The sequence below is a fragment of the Natator depressus genome, chromosome 6, assembly GCF_965152275.1.
Source record: "Natator depressus isolate rNatDep1 chromosome 6, rNatDep2.hap1, whole genome shotgun sequence".
NCBI lineage: Eukaryota > Metazoa > Chordata > Testudines > Cheloniidae > Natator > Natator depressus.
The window spans coordinates 44,169,430-44,193,169 of record NC_134239.1 but is presented as its reverse complement, the minus strand read 5'-3'; the positions used below and the strand labels follow the sequence as shown (position 1 = coordinate 44,193,169).

The window sequence follows — 23,740 nt, the reverse complement described above, 5'->3', positions numbered from 1 at the left end:
CAAAAGTTCTTTACTACTACAAGTCATTTCCCTACAACCAAACTTCTATCATAATGTCCAGCAGCTACTCGTAACAGATCACTTCACTTTTAAAAGGTTTCAAGTTTTTTGGCTAATGAAGTTATGTATTTTGTCATGATTTGCAACAGCATCAGTATTTGCTACTTAGTCACATTCAGGATAAAACTGTCGTCGTTGTGTAGAAAGATATCTGTTGTGTATTCATTTGCCGTAGCACAGTCAACAAGCAAATACCCTAAGGTTCAGAGACTGAAAAAAAATGATAATTTCCCAAATGATATGGCCAATGTTAAGTAGCTTTTGTGCAAGTTAAATACTTGTGCGAGTGAAACCTATAGAACATGTCCGCTTTATGACTGTTGTCCAAAAATAAACTCGATCATTGAATGAATATGCACATACACACAAACACTACTATTTCTATGCAGCTGCTAATAAATCATTGTCCCATGGATATCATTTGGGGTGGGCAAGTACAAAGGAGGAAAATATGCCATCCAACAAGGCTCACTGTGGTAGAAAGACTAATTTGCTCCATCATTCAGCTGCATAAAATAATTTAACATGAGACCTAGGCCTTGTACTCCCATCCAATTAGAAGTCTCTAATATTTAAAATGATTTAGTATCAAATTACTATTCAGTCTGGGTTCACCGATGACCAAGATACAACAGTAAACATAGCAGTACTGCAAATGGATTGACTGTATTTGTCCACCCCAAAGACAATGAGCAAGTCTTTACTCTAACACGTTAAAGAATGGAAATATTTACCATCAAGTGAGCCAGGGTGAGATCCTTACCTTCCTTCAACTCCTTTACACTGGGTAAAAGGGTTCAGCAGTGTAAAGAGATCTTAAAAGCCCATAAGCAGCTGGGGGAGGATTTCCCCCAACGTAGAAGAATTGTAGAAGAAATTGTAGAAGAAAGCCATAAACTACCTTCTCAGGACCTTTTTACAAACCCTAGTGTAGTGGGGCATAACTCACAGCACCACAGATATTCTGGATAGTACTGCAGCCCAGAGAGGCTCCCAAACTTAGATCAGTCCCCAGCAATATTTAAATTACTCCAAGGTACTCTCTAACACCTGGAGAAGTCCAGGATTAGGACAGTGCAAAGATGGCTTGCTACAAGTTCCATGCTGTGCCTCTGTGCTAAGCCGCTAAGAATCTCACCCACAGCTGCATAGGTTGCTGCCATAAATAGGTCTAGAAGAAATTACTTGGTAGGCAGAGGGTTTACAAGTTTGTTATAATAAAAAAACCCACCACACTCATTAAGTCAAGTGCCTTTTGTTTAAGTATAAATCAAATTTTTATAAACAAATTATTTTTCTCCTTCTTGCTATGAGCTCTCAGTTTTCTCAAGTATCTCTGACATCCATCCTGCAAATCACTAAAAGATTAACTGGAATGTTACAAGTTTTCAAAAGTACTTGGCTCTGAAATAGTTGTAAAAATCTCCCCCAAAAATACAAAGCATATCAGTGGATCACACTAGATAGCTATTTGCTGGTATTTGCAGTCTGTAGCTTTGCACCTTATTAAAAATGACAGAACCACAAAGCTCTGCCAGCCTTAAGATGTACTCAAGGAGACGGTTATCCCTGAAAGTAAGGGTGACACTACCTTCCTTGAAGGTAGCTTGACTTCATTCCTGCTGGGAACAACTGGAGATGGTGGCCATTTCAAAGAGGGCCCTTTTTTTGTTTGTTTTTTGTTGTTGCTGTTTTTCTAATAAAGATAGTGACAGCTCAGTTGCATTGTTCCCAGTGAGAATAATAGGAAATTGCTGACATTTGGAAGAGGGCATTTCTTTGTGGAATTTTCTGTAGAACAACATTTATCAGGCCCTGCTGAAGGAGAAATTTTCAGTTACAAAGAGTGGCAAGAAAATGACCATTTATCCTTAAAAAAAAAAAAAAAAGTCTTGAAACTTTGCCAATGCACAAGATTTCAATGAGTTTTAATTATGTGGGAAGTTGGACGGGGCTGCATTATTAGGATCATTCAGGTCATAAAAGTGCTCTGACACAGGCTGTAAAATTTCTTAAAGAACCAATTTTTTAAATTAAGTCAACTAATTAACAGCTTTATTTATAAATTCTCAGAAAATTCATTCAGTGCCAAAGACTAAGTGTTGTAATTTCAAGAATATGTTGTATTAAAGTAGTTAAATTCCTGCTTTAAACTGAAACTCATCTCAGTCTTAAGTATGGAACCACAAGAAGGGCTTCCATAGTGTGTGTATGCGCATATATACATATGCGCATAAATTTTTTTACTAATGTTAATTTAATCAAAACAAGGCCACTCCATGTGTAACAGGCTTAACAAGCTGGTATCAAAGATGAATGATTTCTACCTCCTCTTTCTTCTTCTTCTCAGACTCTTCAGCTCTTTTCTTCTTTAGCCATTCTTTATACTTTCCTTTAGCTTTTTCCTGCAATTGGATTCTCTCTAGATCTCTCACTGCTTTTTCTGCCATCTTTTTGATGAGCTTTCGTTCCTTTTCCCTTCTTTCCTACATGAAACAGGTCAAAGAAACAGTCTTTTCAGTATTTTCAAAAGGTCATTATTGGCTCCTCATTATAATGAAAAGGGGTTAGCTAACTGTATAGGAATTAACTCCAAGTAGAATTGGTACAAGCTGGAGAAATCACTGTTGCAACAGTTTAGAATTTTGGTTTGAGAAAAGCAGCTGGACATCACCTTTTGGAGATAAAATAATGTTAAAGCATAAGGCCGGCATAAAATATAAGTGAAATCCAACTTCAACACTCACTGTAATATTTTATGTTTACTATAAAAGAAAACTAAACAAATAAGACACACATTCCAAACATAACATTACACTGAATAATAAATAAAGAATAAATGGCACATTAAAACTGTATAATAGTTATTAATGAAGTAGCAATTTTATCAGTGAATCTCCTAGACCCAAATCTTTACCATTTTGACTTGGAGCCACAGAGATTTGTGGTTTGTTTGAACCCGAAATGCCAGAGTGTGAACTGATGTGGAAATCTAATTTCTTTTTTAAAGAACATGGCTCTAATGAGAACAGACTGATATTTCATGACACTTCATGATTTTTCATATGCAAAATTTACTTGTGAACCAGACTGACAATTGATAAGAAATCTATATTCCTTCTAAGGGATCATGAGTTTAAAGAGAGAGAGAGAGGCATTCTTTGGTCTGTAAACTGAAGATCAGATTGATCAATGTTAAAAGTATCCATGTATGAAATAGTGAAGGGAAATTTACTTCCCTTGTAATGCTCCTTCTCTGGAGAGCCTTTTACTGGATTCTTACTCCCTTCCCACCTCCCCTTAAAGTTTGCAGATTTGGGAGGTTAACACTGATGGGTGATTGTCAGAAATATAAAGGGAAGGGTAACCACCTTTAAATCCCTCCTGGCCAGAGGAAAAACCCTTTCACCTGTAAAGGGTTAAGAAGCTAAGATAACCTCACTGGCACCTGACCAAAATGACCAATGGGGAGACAAGATACTTTCAAAGCTGGAGGGGGGGGACAAAGGGTCTGTCTGTCTGTGTGATGCTTTTGCCGGGAACAGAGCAGGAATGCAGGTCAGAACTCCTGTAAAAAGTTAGTAAGTAATCTAGCTAGAAATGCGTTAGATTTCCTTTTGTTTAATGGCTGGTAAAATAGGCTGTGCTAAACGGAATGTATATTCCTGTTTTTGTGTCTTTTTGTAACTAAAGGTTTTGCCTAGAGGGATTCTCTATGTTTTGAATCTGATTACCCTGTAAGCTATTTACCATCCTGATTTTACAGAGGTGATTCTTTTACCTTTTCTTTCATTAAAATTCTTCTTCTAAGAACCTGATTGCTTTTTCATTGTTCTTAAGATCCAAGGGTTTGGGTCTGTGTTCACCTGTACCAGTTGGTGAGGATTTTTATCAAACCTTCCACAGGAAAGGGGGCGTAGTGCTTGGGGGGGTATATTGGGGGAAGACTTCTTCAAGTGGGCTCTTTCCCTGTTCTTTGTTTAACACGCTTGGTGGTGGCAGCATAGGGGTCAAGGATAAGACAAAAAGTTTGTACCTTGGGGAAGTTTTTAACCTAAGCTGGTAAGAATAAGCTTAGGGGTTCTTTCATGCAGGTCCCCACATCTGTACCCTAGAGTTCAGAGTGGGGAAGGAACCTTAACAGTGATAAAGAAATAATTAGGAAACTGCATGCTAAAGAGGTCATGAGCCATTGAACAAGATTTAACAGGTCTCCCCATTAAAAATGAATGCAAAGTGCCACAAAGGCAGTACCAGCCTCCAAACTCTTCAGTGGCTGACTTCATATAATCAGCTTTACACATGAAGCACTAGGCCCAAGGATAAGCCATCTACTTTCCCTATCTTATTGCCGTAAACATTGACTCTCACTCATCCGAGAGGAGTACTGCGCAAGATGGCATAAAGTTAACTAATGAAAGCATATCAATTACTGAACACTTTATGTTGCATAAGTATCTGATTAAACATCTGATTAAAAGTGTGCTGCTGTGAGTCAATATTCATCAACAAAGTCTAGGTCCAATGTATTTAAATGTAAATGAAAAGTTTAAGTTAAATACAGAGTATGATGGGAAACAGAGAGAATATATAACTTGTTCATACTTGGTGTTGTCAGATTCCTGTCACAGTTTCCTTGGATTCAGGTTCGTGATCAGATTGTGTCTGTTCAAACTGCTGGGGGGGGGGGGGGGGGGGAGAGGAGGAGGGGCATGAAAGGTATTTGGTGTGGGTGTCAGACTCAAAATCCCAGGGGGGTAGGTGCATTTCTTAAATCCCTTCCTCTGCTCCTCGATGAGCACCATCATAACAGAGTCCCCATAAAACCTAGCATATCACACACACCTTAAACCCTTCCTCCACCCAAAAATGATGAATATCAAAAAACTAACTAAAAACTATCCTAACACTAAAAATGAACACCATTAGAAATTAATTAAAATCTATCTAGAGATAAAGTCTGACCAATTCAGACCTGAGTACTGCCTGCAGTTATTACACTGTCTATGGAAGTAAGAAAGGAACTGAAGTGGTTAGGGCTGCATCTCTCTTATGTAACAATAAGGACTGGAAAGTTCAGTGTTACAAAACAATAATGCTGCCCCCGCAAGAGATACTGCTTTGTAAAATGTTCTAGAAACACACCATTGATCCCAGTGGGAATATGCAGAGGCCACCTCAAAGAAGTTAAAAACTATTTAAAATATCACTTCTTATACATAAATCAGAAAGTAAAACAAAGAGGAAAAGTGTGTGTTACACACACAGAGATCATGCTCTCAGGTGCTAATTTATGCTTGGTCATAGCAGAATTGATTTGAGAATCTAATCCTTTTGGACAATTTCTGAACATAGTTTTCTCCTCATATTATAAAAAGATGGTTAGCTATGAATGAGAACTTACTCACTAAGTCTTTGTTGATGCACATGAACTCCCCAACACAGGCTGGTACTCTCATCTCTGTTGACAGAACAAGATCCCTGGAAGGAACTATCCACCAAAGGAGGTGTTCTTGAACTTTCTGAAGCAGTGCCAACCCTATTTGCAGGATACCCCTCCCATAACTGTTAGTTAATCAAGTCTGCGCCTGGTAAGTCACAAACGCAAAATGCCATCTTCTATGCAAGTCACAAAGAAGAATGGAGTCTCTGCATTTATGGAGTGCTTTTCATCTTCAACACACAAATCACTAAAGTGGGTTCATTAATCCTCCAAATAGTCCTGACAGGTAGAACAACAATGGAAATAAACAGTGTACATAGTTGTTAGATCACTACAAGCTATTTAAAGAATCTAAAAGTTGGATGTTGGACAGTGACTTCTTAATACATTATATCGACTGTTACAATTTAAGTGAGGGTTGATATAAGAACAGCGGCATAAACTTGAATGAAAAAAGCTGACAATTATTATAGCAATTTAGAAGCCAATACAATTTACACACACACACACACACTTTATATAAGGTTTACCATATCCTTGCTTGAAACTAAATTGAGTCCTAAATTCACTTCATAAAACATGCCTTACTTCTGCAAGTTTTAATAATTTCCTTATATGGATGGTGCAATACGTTCTGAACAAACAGTGGTCTGAGCTACATTGGTTTCAAGCCAAAATAAATTATTCTCTATGCCAGCAAACTTTACCCTTTTAAAAGTTGTTAGAATTTATCAGAAAGAATAAAGTTAATAGATTCATAACCTTTAAGATTAAGGAGTACTTGTGGCACCTTAGAGACTAACCAGTTTATTTGAGCATGAGCTTTCGTGAGCTACAGCTCACTTCATCGGATGCATAGCATATCGTGGAAACTGCAGAAGACATTATATACACACAGAGACCATGAAACAAAACTTCCTCCCACCCCACTGTCCTGCTGCTAACAGCTTATCTAAAGTGATCATCAAGGAGGGCCATTTCCAGCACAAATCCAGGTTCTCTCACCCTTGAAAGCTCATGCTCAAATAAACTGGTTAGTCTCTAAGGTGCCACAAGTACCCCTTTTCTTTTTTCTTTTTACGAATACAGACTAACACGGCTGTTACTCTGAAACCTGTCATTATTTAAGATTAAGGAAATTTTTTTTAATAAAAGGGAATTTAAGACCCATGAAAAGGGCCCAACTCAAGTTCTCTATTTACAAAAACAAATTAGATAAAACACAAATAACTGTACAGCAAGGCAAGTTTCCCCACAAATTAACTCTGACCAGGAGAGATAAGACAGTAGTTTGTTTTCCCACACCCTGTCAAGTCTTAGGCCTCTCTAATGAGACGGCAAACAAGATGTCTTTAAAAAATGCACATGTCCACTAAGTACCGCCTTCAGAGAGCTCCATGTGAGACTGGGGGTTATATACAGTACTGGACTTGACAAACGCATACCTAACATAAACCAGAAAGAAACTGTAGCAAAAAGTGCTCTCTAATTACCTGCATCAGATTTTAATGGCTCTGTTAACCTATTTCCAATTCCTGTGCCATTCAGTTCCCCCTAAAGTAAAGGCTATTTTAACACTGAAATGGCTTGTTGAGTGTGTACAATCATAACTAATCTGCTTATACATGGAAATCCACAATACCTTATGGTATTTTTATAAATAAATCAGAAAGTAAAACAAGAGGAAAAGTGTGTCTGTTACACACACAGAGATCATGCTATTCTCCATTTCAATCAAATGTTTCCACTGGATTCAAAATAGTATTCTGTTGGTTTTTGAGGCTAGTGTTTTTTGATCTGTGTTCTTTTGACTTTGTAAGCAGTAGAGACATACTACAGCTTAACCAACACAAGTTAAATAGATAATCTGTCTGCCCACAAATGACTCAGTACTAACTTGACAGAAAAACAAGTCTCCATTTTAGCTCGATGGAGAGTTTTAGACCCACCCCCTGGCCAAGCCCAGAGGGGATCTCAAAGCCCAGGCTCCAGCCCAAGCATTTATACTGCAATTTTATAGCCCAGAAAGCCCCAGTCACCTGACCGACACCAGCCATGGCCAAGCCGCAGGTCTTTTATCACAGTATCCTACGAGTACTGTATACTAAGCATTTGTTCCTACTGAAATACAAAATTTCATGTCAATATAAATATCTTTCACAACCGAACACAGTGCTTTTTGACAGCTCAGTGCCATAAAGCGTTATTTTTAAACCCACAAACTACCTCTAAAAATTGCAAATTATGTTTACACAGAAGCATGCCAACTGGTGAAGTTAACTTTATTTATTTTCCTATAGTAATTTAAACAAGATGACTAAGAATGTATAGAAGTCTCCATTGAGTAAGGTATTATATATCATTTTAAAACAGGAAAAAAAAATCCCTCACTGCCAGCTAGCAAAAGCCTCCAAATTTCACCTTCTAGCCATTTCACCAGAGTGCTACATTTCACACCTGGGACATCATAACTGATATTTAATATATATGTATTGTATATTAAAATGCAAGAATAAAAACAAACTGTGGTTCTTCGAGATGTGTTATATACATGTATTCCACTTCTGGAGTGTATGTGCTCCATGTGCCTGAGATCAGAATCTTTTGTCCAGCAGTGTCCATTGGGGCGACGCATATGCCACAAGTCCTTCATGCCCAGTACTGAGGGCACAAAGCGGGAGACCAGGCCCAACTAGTTCCTTCACCAACACAAAATTCAGATGTTCTAGGATTCCATGGTAGCAGGAAAGGAGGACAGGTATTGGAATGTACGTTGACAACACATATTAGAGAGCCACAGTTACAGTAAGGTAAGTAAGTTTTCTTCTAGTCATTGTCAACATGTATTCTACTTCTGGTGACTCACAAGCACTAACCGGATGTGAAGTAGGTGGGTGTTTGAAGTCTATTTAAAAGATTTCAGGACAGAGGCATCAGACCTCAGTGCCTCACAAAGATATAGACCAAGGGTAGGCACCGATGGCATGCGTGCCAAAGACAGCACACGAGCTGATTTTCAGTGGCACTCACACTGCCCGGGTCCTGGCCATTGGTCCTGGGGCTCTGCATTTTAATTTAAATTTTAAATGAAGCTTCTTAAACATTTTAAAAACCTTATTTAATGTACATACAATAGTTTAGTTATATATTATAGACTTATAGAAAGAGACCTTCTAAAAATGTTAAAATGTATTACTGGCACACGAAACCTGAAATTAGAGAGAATAAATGAAGACTCGACACACCACTTCTGAAAAGTTGCCGACCCCTGATATAGACCAAGCCCCACACAGAGCTTTCTCATGCATGACACAGAAGCTGCCTGAGCCCTTGTGGAGTAAACCCTAATCTGTGCTGGGGAATCTAAACTGGCCTGCTTATAACAGAACTTGATGCAGTTAGACATCAACTTAGTCTCTGGGTTTTAAAAAAAAAAAAACAAAAACCAATCTGACACTTTAACCTGTCTGTAAATGCCACAATCTTGAAGAGTCTCTAAGTAGAAAGGACATCTAGAGAATGTAGTCTAGCCTCTCCTTGACTGGAGTGTAATATAGGAAAAAAGTTTGACAAATGAATCATCTAAATGAAAATCAGACTACTTTTAGTAAAAATCTGGGTGGGGGCTTAAGGGTGACTTTATATCCTTAGGTAATACGGCCACAAGTGCTTATATTTCCCCTCTTCTCCAGGATGATGTGACTGCCACCAAAAAAGCCATTTTCATGGATAAGTGATGAAAGGAGCGAGTTGCCAAGAACTCAAGAGTGTGTCCCTCATTAAAAGCACCAGGACTACATTAAAGGTCCCCATGTAGGAGCAGGCTGGGGGAAGAATGCTTCTGGCAGCCTACTTATTGTTGCTTGGGGAGGTGAAGTTCTGACAGCAATAGAAAAACCCCTCTGTTGCTGTAGTCCGCGTCCATGCTATGCGCGTTAAACGGCTATGCCGCTGTAGTAGTGTAGACAAGCCATAAATCCTGGTACTGCGGAAAGTTTACTCCCGGAGTCAGAGAAAAAAAAAATTACACTTAAAATTGCCAACAGGTACACTATACTACACATTACTAATCCTAACATTATTTACCTAAAAAACGTATACACAAAAGTTTTGGAAACATGTTGAAACATGGACATTGCAGTGGCGCCGTCTTGCAGCCATGGGCAGCGAGAAGGGACTGTGGGATGGATGGGCCCGATCTGCCCTTTATACCTTCTGTACGGGGCCTCTGGACATAAGCACATCCACAATGGATGCTGAAGACAATTTAATGGACAAAGACAAAAATATATTTTTAAACTCAGCACTGGCCATACCTGTGGATACCCAGAAGTCCAGAAAAATAAAGTTTAATTACTGGTCACTGGACAAGCTAATGACTCCATCACAAATGGACTTACTGTTGATTCACTTCAAGATTCAGGTCAGGTATAAGTGGCCTCCTATAAATTCCTATAAATTCCACGAGGCAGAACAAACATATGATTTGCCTGGTTGCCCTGATACTTATCTAAATCTTTCTTGGCTCTACTCTACTAGCTGCACCATATATTGCATATAATTAACGCATATGCTCTCCCGAAGTTCTTTTGTAATGGGGTCCTAGGCACTCAGCAAGTGAGACACTTCACCAAAAAAACAAAACACAGGGACATAGCAGGGTAATGTGCCAGAACAGTCAGGTTAGCCATTAATCTTCTGAGTTTTCAAATACAAGTTTCCCTTATCAATTACAGCAAGAGTGAGCCACAGAACATTTTGGGATACAGTCTTGAACTTCAGGGGGTGTGGCTTTTTTAAGTTTCCTATTAAAATGTGTGCTCACTTAGAGAAAGAAATATGGATGCTTGAAGAGTCTGAGAAAAAAGGACCGATTTAATTAAATTACTGGATATTGGAGTATTTTGAATTAATGCAGTATTTACCTCTTCATTCTTTTGCTGCACCCATTCCTTGTGTTTCTCTTCAGCAATCTTTTTTTTCCTTTCAAGCTCCTGCTTTTCTTTTCTTTTCTCCAGTTGTAAATTCATTTCCTAATTAAAACAAATTTACATACATAAGTTATTTTCAAATATAAGCCAAAGTCATTTGAAATGTATAAAATTCGGATTTAACAAAATCATTAAGCTCCAGTGATTCCCAGAACTAGCTTATCATAAAGAATCTCAGTTCCTTTTATATAATATATAAATTTAAAGTGACAAGCAATTCTTTAAAAAAAAAGAAGAATTTTTTTTTTTTAAGGAGGTGCAGAAAATAATTTTTCAGATATGCACATTACTGGTTGACAATAAGACACTAGTCACTGCTAAGCACCACTTTCTGAAATCAATTCTTTCATATGTATGCCTTGGCACCATTGAAAGTCATTGGTACCAGTTCAAGAGTTCTAGTGATTTTTTCCCCAGTAGAAACTGCTTCAAATTTCTTGCAGTTACAAAGGCTGTCAAATATATAAAATTTCTACATGACCAATTCCGTAATGTTTACAGAAGACATAGGGCCAATGTAAATCTGCACAAAAATGCACCAGCAGTGGATGGCCTAACGCAGACAGGGTGCTGGTTGATGCTAACATTTTAAACATCATTTCAGTTACAGCTGTTCTGAGCAGAATTAGGTGGGTTAGAATTTAAAACAGCCATGACAGCCCATTTACACTAGCACTTTCAAAGCTGCTAATGTTGGTGGTGTTAAATATGGTAGGAAATTCCTGAAAGTTTTCCATAGTTCAGAGAGGGTTAAAAGTCAGGGAGGAGGGAGAGCAAGCAAAGAAGGAAAAATCCTTGAGGAATATTTCAGTTCCTATGAGCTGAAAATGTTTCCATTAATTTAGAGTCAAACAGCAAAATGAACTCTGCTATCTCAGCTTATTTAAATGCATCTTCACCCATCTGCACACATTGTGGCAGTACTTTCCTACATAAAAAGGAACATACATGGTAAACCTAACTGCAAAAACCAAGGCCATTCAGAGGTAGATGGCATGTCGCTCAGCAGTTGTGCATTTCTATCAGTGATAGCATTACAGGAATGTAAGGGCCTCATGGAAGCCCAAAGCTCACTGAAGTTACTGGAAGGATTTGTTCATTTCAATAGGCTTTGGATCAAGCCCATACTCATGCGGAAGTAGGTGTTCTGAGTCTCTCTCCTCAGGACACAAGTTGGTGGTAGTTACTCATATCCTGCCAGGAGGGCTGAGTAGGAGTAGTGTGGGGACAGGTTGGAGGTGGAAAAGGAGATTTATAATCAAGTCCAAAGAGTTTATTCTGCAGTCAGATTGCAACAAGTCAGATCAGGAGGTGTGAACAAGATTTCAGTGTAAATTTGTCAAGTCTATTGTCATCGCCAGAAAGGCTAGAATGAAACTTCATGTTTTTAAATGAATTGTTTATATTATGGAAAATATAACAGAGTCTGTATTATTCTTTCAATATAGTTATTTCCCCAACACAAATTTTTATGGTCCATATATTACAATCAATTTTCAAGTGAGAATTTCAATTTCCAGTGGCAATTCTTGGGTTTGAAGTTAATACAGATAAAAAATAATTTGCCCTTAACTTTTGTAAGAGCCCCAAAGAAAAAACACAATATAGTCATTGTTTAAAAAAATTAATTAGCGATGTATTTTAACAAGAGCTAGGCAATTACCACCTCATTAAGGACCCGAGGAATCTGCGCTGCAGGCATGTTCCTCTGTTAGAGTGATACCCAAAAGAGTCCTTGGACAGCAGTTATCAACCAGGGGTCCACACAGCCCCTGGGGGAGCCATAAGGCCACTTGGCTGAAGCCCAGCTCCCTGCGGGACTAAAGCCCTGAACCCTGGTGCCCCCCCGGGGGTCCTGGAGTTTTTATATCATGCTGGGGGGGCCTCAGAAAGAAAAAGGCTGAGAACCTCTGTCCTAGAAGATATATGCTGAAAGAAACATCCATTCCAAATCACTTTCTACATATTCCCTTTGTTTAGGATAGTTTTAATGTAACTCATTCTAGAAAAGAAAAAAAAAAAAAACACGGAAGCTTCTCAGGATCTTAGTCTAACACTATTAAAAAAATCTAATGTGAGATTTTAAAAACAGATGTGCTTTTCTCTTCTTACAAAGAAGTTTTTAAGTTCTTATCAAAATCATTGCAAGTGTCAGGAAAGTGAAGGTTCCTAATGTCTAATATTTATAGAACTATTTTAAATTAATTAAATTCAGAATTTTGTTTTTTCCCGTGCTATTGTTTTCTTTGTTGCTATGTACTATTTTTACCAGGTCACTAATTTTTAAAATCCATTTAAAACACAGTGAGACATTCCAAGTTGTGTACTATATAAACATTCCATTGTTTCAAGCATATAGAAGTAAACTACTTTGGTTCTGATCCAGTCTTGATGAGTAAAGGTTATATATGAATCACAGTTTTCCCACATACTACCAGAAATTAGCTTGGATCAAAAAAATTTTTGGGGGGTGGGGTGGGGTGGGGGAAATGGAGTGGGGAGAAGAGATGAGTGCCAACTTAAAAATCTAAAAGGAAGTCCAAAATATGTGCTGAATGTTAGGGAAGTTAGAACACATTCCTGGAGTTTACCAAGTGATTTTAGGTTTCCATTGACCTTTAACACAACATAAAACATAGAACACTTCTCTAGAGCTTTCCAGCTGAAGACTGCAAGTACTTCACAAACACCAATGAGTTAAGCCACAAAAAACCATCTGTGGTGAATGTTATACTCATTTTACAAAAAGAAAAGGAGTACTTGTGGCACCTTTGAGACTAACCAATTTATTTAAGCATAAGCTTTCGTGAGCTACAGCTCACTTCATCAGATGCATACTTTCCACAGTATGCATCCGATGAAGTGAGCTGTAGCTCACGAAAGCTTATGCTCAAATAAATTGGTTAGTCTCTAAGGTGCCACAAGTACTCCTTTTCTTTTTGAGAATACAGACTAACACGGGTGTTAGTCTGAAACCACTCATTTTACAGATGGAGAAAATGTAGCACAGAGAGGTTGACATTTGCTCAAGGTACGTGACTAGCCAGTGGCACAGGTTAGAAATGAACCCAGTGATCCAGCTTTGATTCTGTTGCTTTAACCATTATGATATGCTTCCCCAACGTGATTGTAAATGCTAATAAAGCTTAACCAACAGGACTGCACACACACCAATTAGGAAAAGGTGGCTCACTTAATTCTGCCACAGTCCTACTATTCAGGAGTAGGTTATTTATAAGAAAACAACAGATGGATAAAGGAAAAGAAATTCTGGGGTGGGAAGCACTTATTGTGAATATTCTGGGAAGAGGTATCAAACAGTTGTATAACAACGTACCTAGGTGGCTGTCAACAACATGCCTCATGTCTAACCATGTACCTTGGCGTTCCTATACACAACACACGCCCTGTCGTGTTTTATTGCTTAAATGCAGGCATATGTAACCATGAGGAAAATCAAAGTACCAATTACACAGATATGTTTTAATCCTTTAAACCTGAACCATTACCAGTTGGATAAGCAAAATATATACACCACATTTCCAATTAAGCATAACATTTAGCAAAAGAGAAATGCATGGGACATGAATCAATCTGGTTTACCCAAACACAAAAGCTAAGCATGTCTAAAGACATTAAAGATAAAGAACAAATGTATCTTGTTTTCACAATAAATAGAAAAAAACCCTGCAATTCAGTGTCTGTTAATCTGCTGTCAAATCTAAGGGAAAATAGTCAGAAATATTCACCTCTAAAGCTCTGGCTTGTAAGCGGACACGTAGCTCTTTCTCTTTGCAAATGAACCATTCTTCCCATGGTGAGAGATTATCTGTCAGAGGTGACTGCTTTTTCTTTTCTGTTACATTACAGCTTTCAGCACTGCAGAATTACAAATGAGAAATATAAAGGGAAGAATGTTTGGTGGATACTATTTTCAAATCAAATTGATTTCAAAATTAACCAGTGCAACTGACATTAAATAACGACATGTATTTATACCGTGGGTATTCATGACAACCATGAAATAAACTCCTTTACTTCCGCAACTCTGTGATAACCTGTAGACCCAAGTGATAAATTGTATTTTTTGGCACTTTTGATTATCTCACTTTACTCTGCCTATTAGCCCATCTTCTTAAGGACTAATTTTAATGTTCCAAACTATGGTGCAGATTCAAACAGCTACCATTTAACAATAAAACAAAAAACCTGTTCAAGTGTTTCCTTCCTTCTCCTGAAGTAGGGAAAAGCAGGGAGTTAAAATTACATTTGGTATATTCCATCAGTAACAAGTCCAGTATCTCACATCGCTTCACAGCTAGTAACAGATTTTCATGTCCCTTCAAATCCTGGTTTCATAGTACCAAGGCACCTGAACTTTGAGGAGACACACAAACAGTCCTAATAAGGATTTTTTTTAAAAAAAAATCCTTTCTAAAACCTTTAATAGTTTATTAGAACGTATTTGGGATGCTTCATATAACTCACTCATGTTTACTTCCCCACTCATGAGTAAGGTAGCCACCCCAACCTCATGCCAATAAAACCTTTATGATAATACCACCATATACACACGCTAGCTCATGTGTGAAAATATATGTATGTTAGGTTCCATTTTGATCAAAACTAACTTATAAAATACCAGTGGGCTCATCTGTGAGTTTTCTACATATTTTTCTAATTAATGTGACTGATCCTCAGCTGGTGTCAATCAGTCTAGCTCTGTTGAAGTCAGTGGAGCATGTTTATTTACAACAGCTGATGATCTAGCCCTCTCTTTGGATTCACATTTACTTTGTTTCTAGCATGAAACATGGGAGAATAAAGGCAGAATTACATAAACTAGGATGCATAAATATTGAATAGTACAAGAATGCAAAAAAGTGATCATATAATCATAGAATGTTAGTTCAATAGTACCGGTGCTTTAAACCAACTGAATACTTCTCAAAATGTCTCTTCCATTCATACATACAAGTCTCTTCCGCACATTTGAAAACTTACAGTAACACAATAAGTTTATAAAGAGCTTTGTGTTTTTTTATAAAATAGAAAATATGTAACTGTCTCCCAATTTTACAAAACCTTTTCTTTCAGCCAATAAAAAGGGAAAATACCCCTCCCCCCAGCAATTTATGCCAGATTTCTTCGGTGTCTTGCAGTCACTTACCTATATTCTTAACATTACTACTGTGAGCAGTCCCACTGATTTTTTAGAATGGACATCCAGAAATGCATGCTATAGTAACATTATAAAATAAATTTACTTTATTTAAATAAAGTATAAACATAGCATTTCCCCCCCCCCCAATATAAAACGCACTGAAGGTTCAGCTACTTCACTACTTGTTCTTCATATCTAACAGAATCCTGCCTCATTTATCATCATTAATAATCAAATGGTAAACATAAATATCATTCATAGACAATACTAAACTGAGAATTGTTGTAAACATTAGTGAAAGCAGAGAAATATTATAAAGGGAACAGAGTGATTAAACATACGGGTAGAAAATAATGAGAGATTTAACTTGAAAAATGCAAGCTAATACAATTGGAAGAAAATCTAAAATTTAACTATTCAGTTGAGGGTGGCAACCTGAGGAGTCATAGTGAAAGAGACCAGGATAATAGTGGCTGTCATTTGATATAGCAGGAAGAGAGTCCAACAAAATTCTGTGCAGACACATTCTGTGGAAGGTGGCAGGGACAATTCTTCAATATAGGACTCTGGTTAGACTGCACCTGCATTATTGCACTCAATATCAGAAAAAGACTGAAAAATTAGAGGAAGTTTAGAGAGGAGCTACAAAACTGAGGTGTCATTAGAGGAGGTTTTAGAACAAATTAATAAACTAAATAGTAATAAGTCACCAAGACCAGATGTTATTCACCCAAGAGTTCTGAATGAACTCAAATGTGAAATTGCAGAACTACTAACTGTAGTTTATAACCTATCATTTAAATCAGCTTCTGTACCAAATGACTGGAGAATAGCTTATGTAACACCAATTTTTGAAAGGGGCTCCAGAGGTGATCCCAGCAATTACAGGTGGTAAGCCTGACTTCAGTACCAGGCAAACTGGTTGAAACTATAGTAAAGAACAAAATTGTCAGACACATAGATGAACATAAATTGTTGGCGGAAGAGTCAACATGCTTTTTGTAAAAGGGAAATCATGCCTCATCAACCTACTAGAATTCTTTGAGGGGGTCAACAAACATGTGGACAAGGGGGATCCAGTGGATATAGTGTACTTAGATTTTCAGAAAGCCTTTGACAAGATCCCTCACCAAAGGGTCTTAAGTAAAGTAAGCTGCCATGGGATAAGAGGGAAGGTGCTCTCATGGATTGGTAACTGGTTGAAAGACAGGAAACAAAGGGTAGGAATAAATGGTCAGTTTTCAGAATGGAAAGAGGTAAATAGTGGTGTCCCCAAAGGGTCTGTACCGGGCCCAGTTCTATTCAACACATTCATAAATGATCTGGAAAAAGGAGTAAACAATGAAGTGGCAAAATTTGCAGATGATACAAAACTACTCAAGATAGTTAAGTCCCAAGCAGACTGCGAAGAGCTACAAAGGAATCTCACAAAACTGGGTGACTGGCCAACAAAATGGCAAATGAAATTCAATGTTGATAAACGCAAAGTAATGCATTGGAAAACATAATCCCAACTATACATATAAAATGATGGGGTCTAAATTAGCTGTTACCACTCAAGAAAAATCTTGGAGTCATTGTGGATAGTTCTCTGAAAACATCCACTCAATATGCAACAGCAATCAAAAAAGCGAACAGAATGTTGGGAATCATTAAGAAAGGGATAGATAGATAAAGATAATAAGTCAGAAAATATCATATTGCCTCTATATAAATCCATGGTACACCCACATCTTGAATACTGAGTGCAGATGTGGTCGCCTCATCTCAGAAACGATATATTGAAAGTGTAAGAGATTCAGAAAAGGACAACAAAAATGCGTAAGGCTATGGAAAAGCTGCCGTAACAGGAGAGATAAATAAGACTGGGACTTTTCAGCTTGGAAAAGAGACGACTAAGGGGGGGATATGATAGAGGTCTAGAAAATCATGACTGATGTAGAGAAAGTAAATAAGGAAGTGTTATTTACTCATTCTCATAACACAAAAACTAGGGGTCACCAAATAAAATTAATAGGCAGCAGGTTTAAAAACCAAACAAAAGGAAGTGTTTTTTCACACAACACAGTGTCAACCTGTGGAACTCCTTGCCAGAGGATGTTGTGAAGGCCAAGACTATAACAGGATTCAAAAAAGAACTAGATAAGTTCATGGTCCATCAATGGCTATTAGCCAGGATGGGCAAGGAGAGCGTCCCTAGCCTCTGTTTGACAGAAGCTGGGATTACCTGTTCTGTTCATTCCCTCTGGGGCACGTGGCATTGGCCACTGTCGGAAGAAAGGATACTGAGCTAGATGGACCTTTGGTCTGACCCAGTATGGCCGTTCTTATGTTACAGGAAAAGTAACATGAAGGAAAGATATAGCTTTTGTGAATTAAGGAAATAGATATAAGTATTTAAAGGGTGTAAAAACCAAAACAAAAATTATTTAGGGTGGTAAAAGGGAGACTAACTATGAGTAAATCAGATCAAGTTAAGCACAGGAAAATATAGGCTGAATATGATCATGAGCCATTATACTGGTAGAATAGGACTTTCAAAAGATCTCAAAGGCATTAGCCTAATTCTACTCCTATTGACTTCAACCCCCCGTAGTCTCCCAGGAGATGGGGTGGAAGCCATATCTGGGATATTAAGACTATTATAGACCGGATAAAAGATATTGGCTGAAAGAAGGGAAGTTTCTCTATACCCTAGAAAAATACGTAGAAAACTCACAGATGAACCCACTGGAATTTTATAAGTTAGTTTTGATCATAAGCAAGAATAGTTTGGCAAGCACTTTTGCACTGGCAAGGACAGAGTCTTTTCCATCTTTTAGATTCACAAACAAAGAATTCCCAAAACTTCAGCCACCAATGTATCAAATCCAGAGCAATTTTGGGTAGTGTATTTTGTTAAATCACAGAGCTTTTGCCTGAAAACATCAGGCTCATCTTACAAAAACACCCTTTGTAACAAAACAAATTGTTGTAATGGAATCTGAAACAGGGATGCGGTAATCTTAAAATTCAATGATTTTTATTTTATATTGCCACCTAAACATGCTGTACTCTGTACTGTCTACCAGTTGCGATTCATTATCGGCTAATGATTTTGTGATACGGATGAGCTGAATACTGCTTGCCAATGTCTGAATAACGTAAACGTTTGGTAGAAAGTCATAGGCCCACTTTCTGAAGTAACAGAACAGTGGTTTTCAACCTGTGGTCTGCAGGCCTATGGGGGTCGGCAGAATTATGTGAAAGGGGTATGCGAACGGTGATTATGAATTAAGTCTCAGATCCCAGAAAAGGCATTCCATTTTCTCTGATCAAAAGTATGTGAATATCCCCACCTATAGGTCAAAACCTGGAAATGTTGTCGTTACTATAAAAGTCCATAGTTTAGCGCCTTTTCTCACACTGCATCAAATGTCATGCTGAGCATGTGCAACTTTTATAGTTGAATTCTATTCAGCCAGTTTTCAGTGTAAGAGTTCTATGGTTGGGGTCCATGGACCACAGGTTGAATTTCCAAAATTTATATTAGATTAATTCCCTAACTCAAGTTATATGTATTGAGTCAGAAGAACTGAAATTTGATTAAATAAAAGTCATTAAGCTTTCTATAACAGTACATTCACTAAGTCAGTATATCAGAGTAAATCTATCAAGATGCATGCAGAGTGTAAGTGGCCCAGGATCATAGGTGGAGCTAGCATTAACACCTATAACTAAGGTTGCCTAATATTTTCCATTATAAGACCATTTTCAGTTGTTTAGAAAACTTTGCCAAGCTTTAATTGTTTCAGCTGAAATTTCCAATGATGAGTGTCTGCCCCCCTTTTTTTAAAAAAAATTCAAAACAAAGATTCACCTGTTAAAGAAATTGAGATTAGAGAAAAATACATTGTTTTACCAATGTTTAAAGATTCTTAAACGTTTCATCCAGAAGTTCCAGAGCCACCATGCTTTGAAGCAGAGATTTGAAATTTGGCCAAGTTGGCAGGAGGCTAAAGAGGTGCCTTTTGCAGTTCCTGTGATAATACACCCAAATTTCGTGGAGTTGTAAGTGTCTGAAAATTGTCATATATACATGCTCAGTAGAGGTATGTTAGAGTTTGGCAGCAAAATTATCCAAAAGTTCTGTCAGTAGCAAGTATACTCTATCCCCAGGGAGCTAACCAAGCATATTCCAGAATGGGACTGAACAGGGACTGTGATGGGATGTCTCTGCCCCACACTAACAAGCAGAGGTTGAGGACACAGACAGACCCTTTGTGGCAATAAGAGGGTTAAAGAAGCTTGTGGATCCAGCTGACCCCACCCTGCTATATTTGCAGCTATCAGGCATGGAAAGAGGAACTAAAAGAGGGAGAGCTAGGCCACTCCAGGGCTGACCAGGAAGGAGAGAAGAACTATGCTACTTCTTTGACAAGGGAAGCCTGGGTCCAGCCAAGAGCCTAAGGCAGCTTGCTTCCTGGGTGAACCATTTGGTGGATAGGATGACTAAGATCAGGAAGACCAATCAAAAGGGATTAGATACTGTCATAAATATAAAGGGAAGGGTAAACACCTTTCAATCTCTCCTGGCCAGAGTAATGCTCCTTCTCTGGAGAGACTTTTACTGGATTCTTACTCCCTTCCCACCTCCCCTTAAAGTTTGCAGATTTGGGAGGTTAATCACTGATGGGTGATTGTCAGAAATATAAAGGAAAGGGTAACCACCTTTAAATCCCTCCTGGCCAGAGGAAAAACCCTTTCACCTGTAAAGGGTTAAGAAGCTAAGATAACCTCACTGGCACCTGACCAAAATGACCAATGGGGAGACAAGATACTTTCAAAGCTGGAGGGGGGGAACAAAGGGTCTGTCTGTCTGTGTGATGCTTTTGCCGGGAACAGAGCAGGAATGCAGGTCAGAACTCCTGTAAAAAGTTAGTAAGTAATCTAGCTAGAAATGCGTTAGATTTCCTTTTGTTTAATGGCTGGTAAAATAGGCTGTGCTGAACGGAATGTATATTCCTGTTTTTGTGTCTTTTTGTAACTAAAGGTTTTGCCTAGAGGGATTCTCTATGTTTTGAATCTGATTACCCTGTAAGCTATTTACCATCCTGATTTTACAGAGGTGATTCTTTTACCTTTTCTTTCATTAAAATTCTTCTTCTAAGAACCTGATTGCTTTTTCATTGTTCTTAAGATCCAAGGGTTTGGGTCTGTGTTCACCTACACAAATTGGTGAGGATTTTTATCAAGCCTTCCCCAGGAAAGGGGGTGTAGGGCTTGGGGGGATTTTGGGGGGAAAGACGTTTCCAAGTGGGCTTTTTCCCCATTATTTTTGTTAGACACTTGGTGGTGGCAGCAATAAGGTCCAGGGACAAAAGGTAAAATAGTTTGTACCTTGGGGAAGTTTTAACCTAAGATGGTAAAAATAAGCCTAGGGGGTTTTTCATGCAGGTCCCCACATTTGTACCCTAGAGTTCAGAGTGGGGAAGGAACCTTGACAGATGCCCAGAAACAAGGTCTGAAGCAGACAAGCAAGAGTCCTTTCAAAAAACCTACAGATGACACTGATTCTGAAGCTTAGGGGTTCTTAAGTTTTTGGACTCTGACACCCTAGAAGGGGCAAGAGCATGCCACAACCAGAGAGCTAAGGGGCACCAAGCTCCATAATCTGCAAGGGGTGACACACAGGGACCCACAGTGGGGTGAGTCATGCTCTGACCAGCCACAAAAGGGTGCTGCTCAGACAACGTGGTTACAAGGACTTTTTCTGCATCGGCATTCACAGCTACCAGGGATTGCTGTAGTAATGGAGCATCAGAACTGAGACCTATAAAACGGTTTCTTTTGCGCTCTCAGTATTCCTCCAGCTGGTATTCAGGCAGCATGGAGGAAGAGAAAGTAGCTTGACATGAAGGCTGAGGAACAGAGTCCTTGGACAAGCTGGTGGGTGGGTAGTGAAAAGAGGAACAAGGACAGGAGTAAAGTGAAACAGGGACCTGACAACTTCCCTCAGGGCTCTAAAGATGCCTGGAAGGGGGACTGGGCCAAGCTTTATCAAGTAAAGTGCTATGTTTACCATTCTTTTTGGCTCAGTCCTCTTGAACCTGGAGAAGTTTTCCTGGAGTCATCATCTTATAGATAAAGCAGGATGAAAGTTCTATGCAGAAATTCATAATAATGAGATGTTTAATGCTTCCTTGCCAAGTACTTTATATTTTCATCTCTCAAGTGGAAATGCTTATTGGTATCCAAGCAAGCTTTTGAGACCCAAGCATAAGAGCTGAAGAGACTCATTTATTTGAAAGAGAGTCCCAAATTTTACAGAAGCATGATGTCTAGCACACACATTTTGACTAGTGTCTTGCTAACTGTGCCTATTCTTAGCCAAGGTGTAGATATGGTATGCTTTTCATGGAAAGTGTCCTGGCTGCTAGGTCTTCTCAGCCACCTTTTGAGGAATGCATCAGATTATTCAACACAACCCTGTTCCCAACCATTGGAGTGGGGAGAGGAAAGAAAAACAGATGGGGAGGGAAGAATTATTTGAAGAAAGGGAGCAATTAAAGAACGAGAAATGGGAAGTCCAAAACCCTGGAAGCCAACGCTGGTACAATTAATACACCTTAAATCCCTATGTTGAAGTAATTTTATGTATTTGAGAGAAAATAACTTCTAACCCTCAACGCACATTTGAAAAGTAGGCAAGTATTATCGTTCCCTTTTAACAGAGAAGGAAACTGAGGCACATAGAGATTAACAACATTTTCAAATCTTGGATGTTTACAGTCCCAAATCCCTTGTCTAGGCACCTACAGTAGTGATCTGATATTCAGAGATGAAAAACCGAGGACCCGAGACTCCCATTGACCTGAACAAAATGGAAATTATAACTTCTCACTACCTCAAAGTTAGATTGTCTTCATTAGGTGACCACATAAGTATTTAGCTGTCTAACTACCTACTGGGCCCTTCTATTTTAGCAAAGACAGCCAGGGAATGGGAGTACATGAAGATTACCTATTGTGTTTATTCCTCTTGAAGGTTCTTTTCCCCCTAGCTGATGGTGCCGCTTCCTCCCTATCCTCCTCCTCCTCATTGCAGCTCTGGAAGCTCTGATGGTAAATGGGGGAGAGCAAGGAATAAGTGGAGGAGCTCAAAGGCTGCTCATCCTCAGAGGTGGTTGGGGACGAAGGGGTGGAGCAGGCCACCCTACTCCTACTCCTGGGCCAAGCACTGAGCATGGAGGCAGTAAGTACCTGTCAGGAGAAATTAATAGGATAAGGGCAGTACCCTTTCATAGGTTTCTCACCAATGCATCTTACCCTCAAGCTACGCCCCCACCATTAGCCAAAATCCTCAGCCCTTCCATCCTCATCTCCTACTCTGCCAAGCCACAGGCCCCCGCCCCCAGCTTCCAACCCACAGGCCCCCACCACCCTCTTCCCCCAGATTCCAACCCACAGGCCCCCCCACAACCCCTTAGCCCCCAGACCCCGCCCCCAGCTTCCAACCCACAGGCCACCCCCCCCTAATCCCCATACCCAGCCCCCCCTTCTAGGCCCGCCCCCAGCTTCCAACCCACAGGCCTTCGCCATCCCCGGCCTCTCAAACCACCCCCCAGCCCATACTCCTGCCTCCAGTCCCATCAGCGCCCTCCCCGAGCCCCGCCATAGGCGCGAGGGGAAGACAGGGCCGCTCTACCTACTTGCCGCTTTGAAACTCGCAGCGTCGGCTCCGCGCTCCCATGGGCCCCCGGGGCACCGCCCGCTCCGCCAATCACCGCCCGCAGCGGGTTCCATGGCAACAGGGACGCTTTGACCCTGCGCGACGTCTCCTGCTGCCCTACCTCCCGCCAGCCAATCCCCTTCTCCCGCAGCTCCCCTCCCTTCCGCCCCCCCCCGCGCTGCCTCCTCCCAGCCGTGGTGCCTCCCGGGTGGGCACTGACCCGTGCCAGCGGCAGCCCCCCCGTCCCCATGCGCGTAGGGGCAGGTCGCTCTGTCACGGCGGGGCTGGGTTAGTGGGGACGGAGGCTGGGGCGTGACTGAGCGGGACCAGACACCAGAAGGGCTCAGCATCGTTGCCAGCCCCGCTGGGCGA

At 39.6% G+C, this 23,740-nt stretch overlaps 1 protein-coding gene across 1 annotated transcript in view; it reads right to left on the bottom strand.

Moving 5' to 3' along the window:
• The window catches only part of CCDC34 (coiled-coil domain containing 34), a 116,599-nt gene extending 93,149 nt beyond the window's left edge, over positions 1–23,450 (bottom strand). The window contains exons 1-5 of the mRNA XM_074955167.1: positions 23,349–23,450; positions 22,661–22,899; positions 14,244–14,373; positions 10,429–10,536; positions 2,388–2,546 (exon numbers count right to left, since the gene is read on the bottom strand). Of these exons, the coding sequence (XP_074811268.1) occupies positions 2,388–2,546; positions 10,429–10,536; positions 14,244–14,373; positions 22,661–22,884 (621 nt within the window). The 5' untranslated portion in view covers positions 22,885–22,899; positions 23,349–23,450. The remainder of the gene's footprint in view (positions 1–2,387; positions 2,547–10,428; positions 10,537–14,243; positions 14,374–22,660; positions 22,900–23,348) is intronic.
• Between the last annotated feature and the right edge of the window lie 290 nt (positions 23,451–23,740).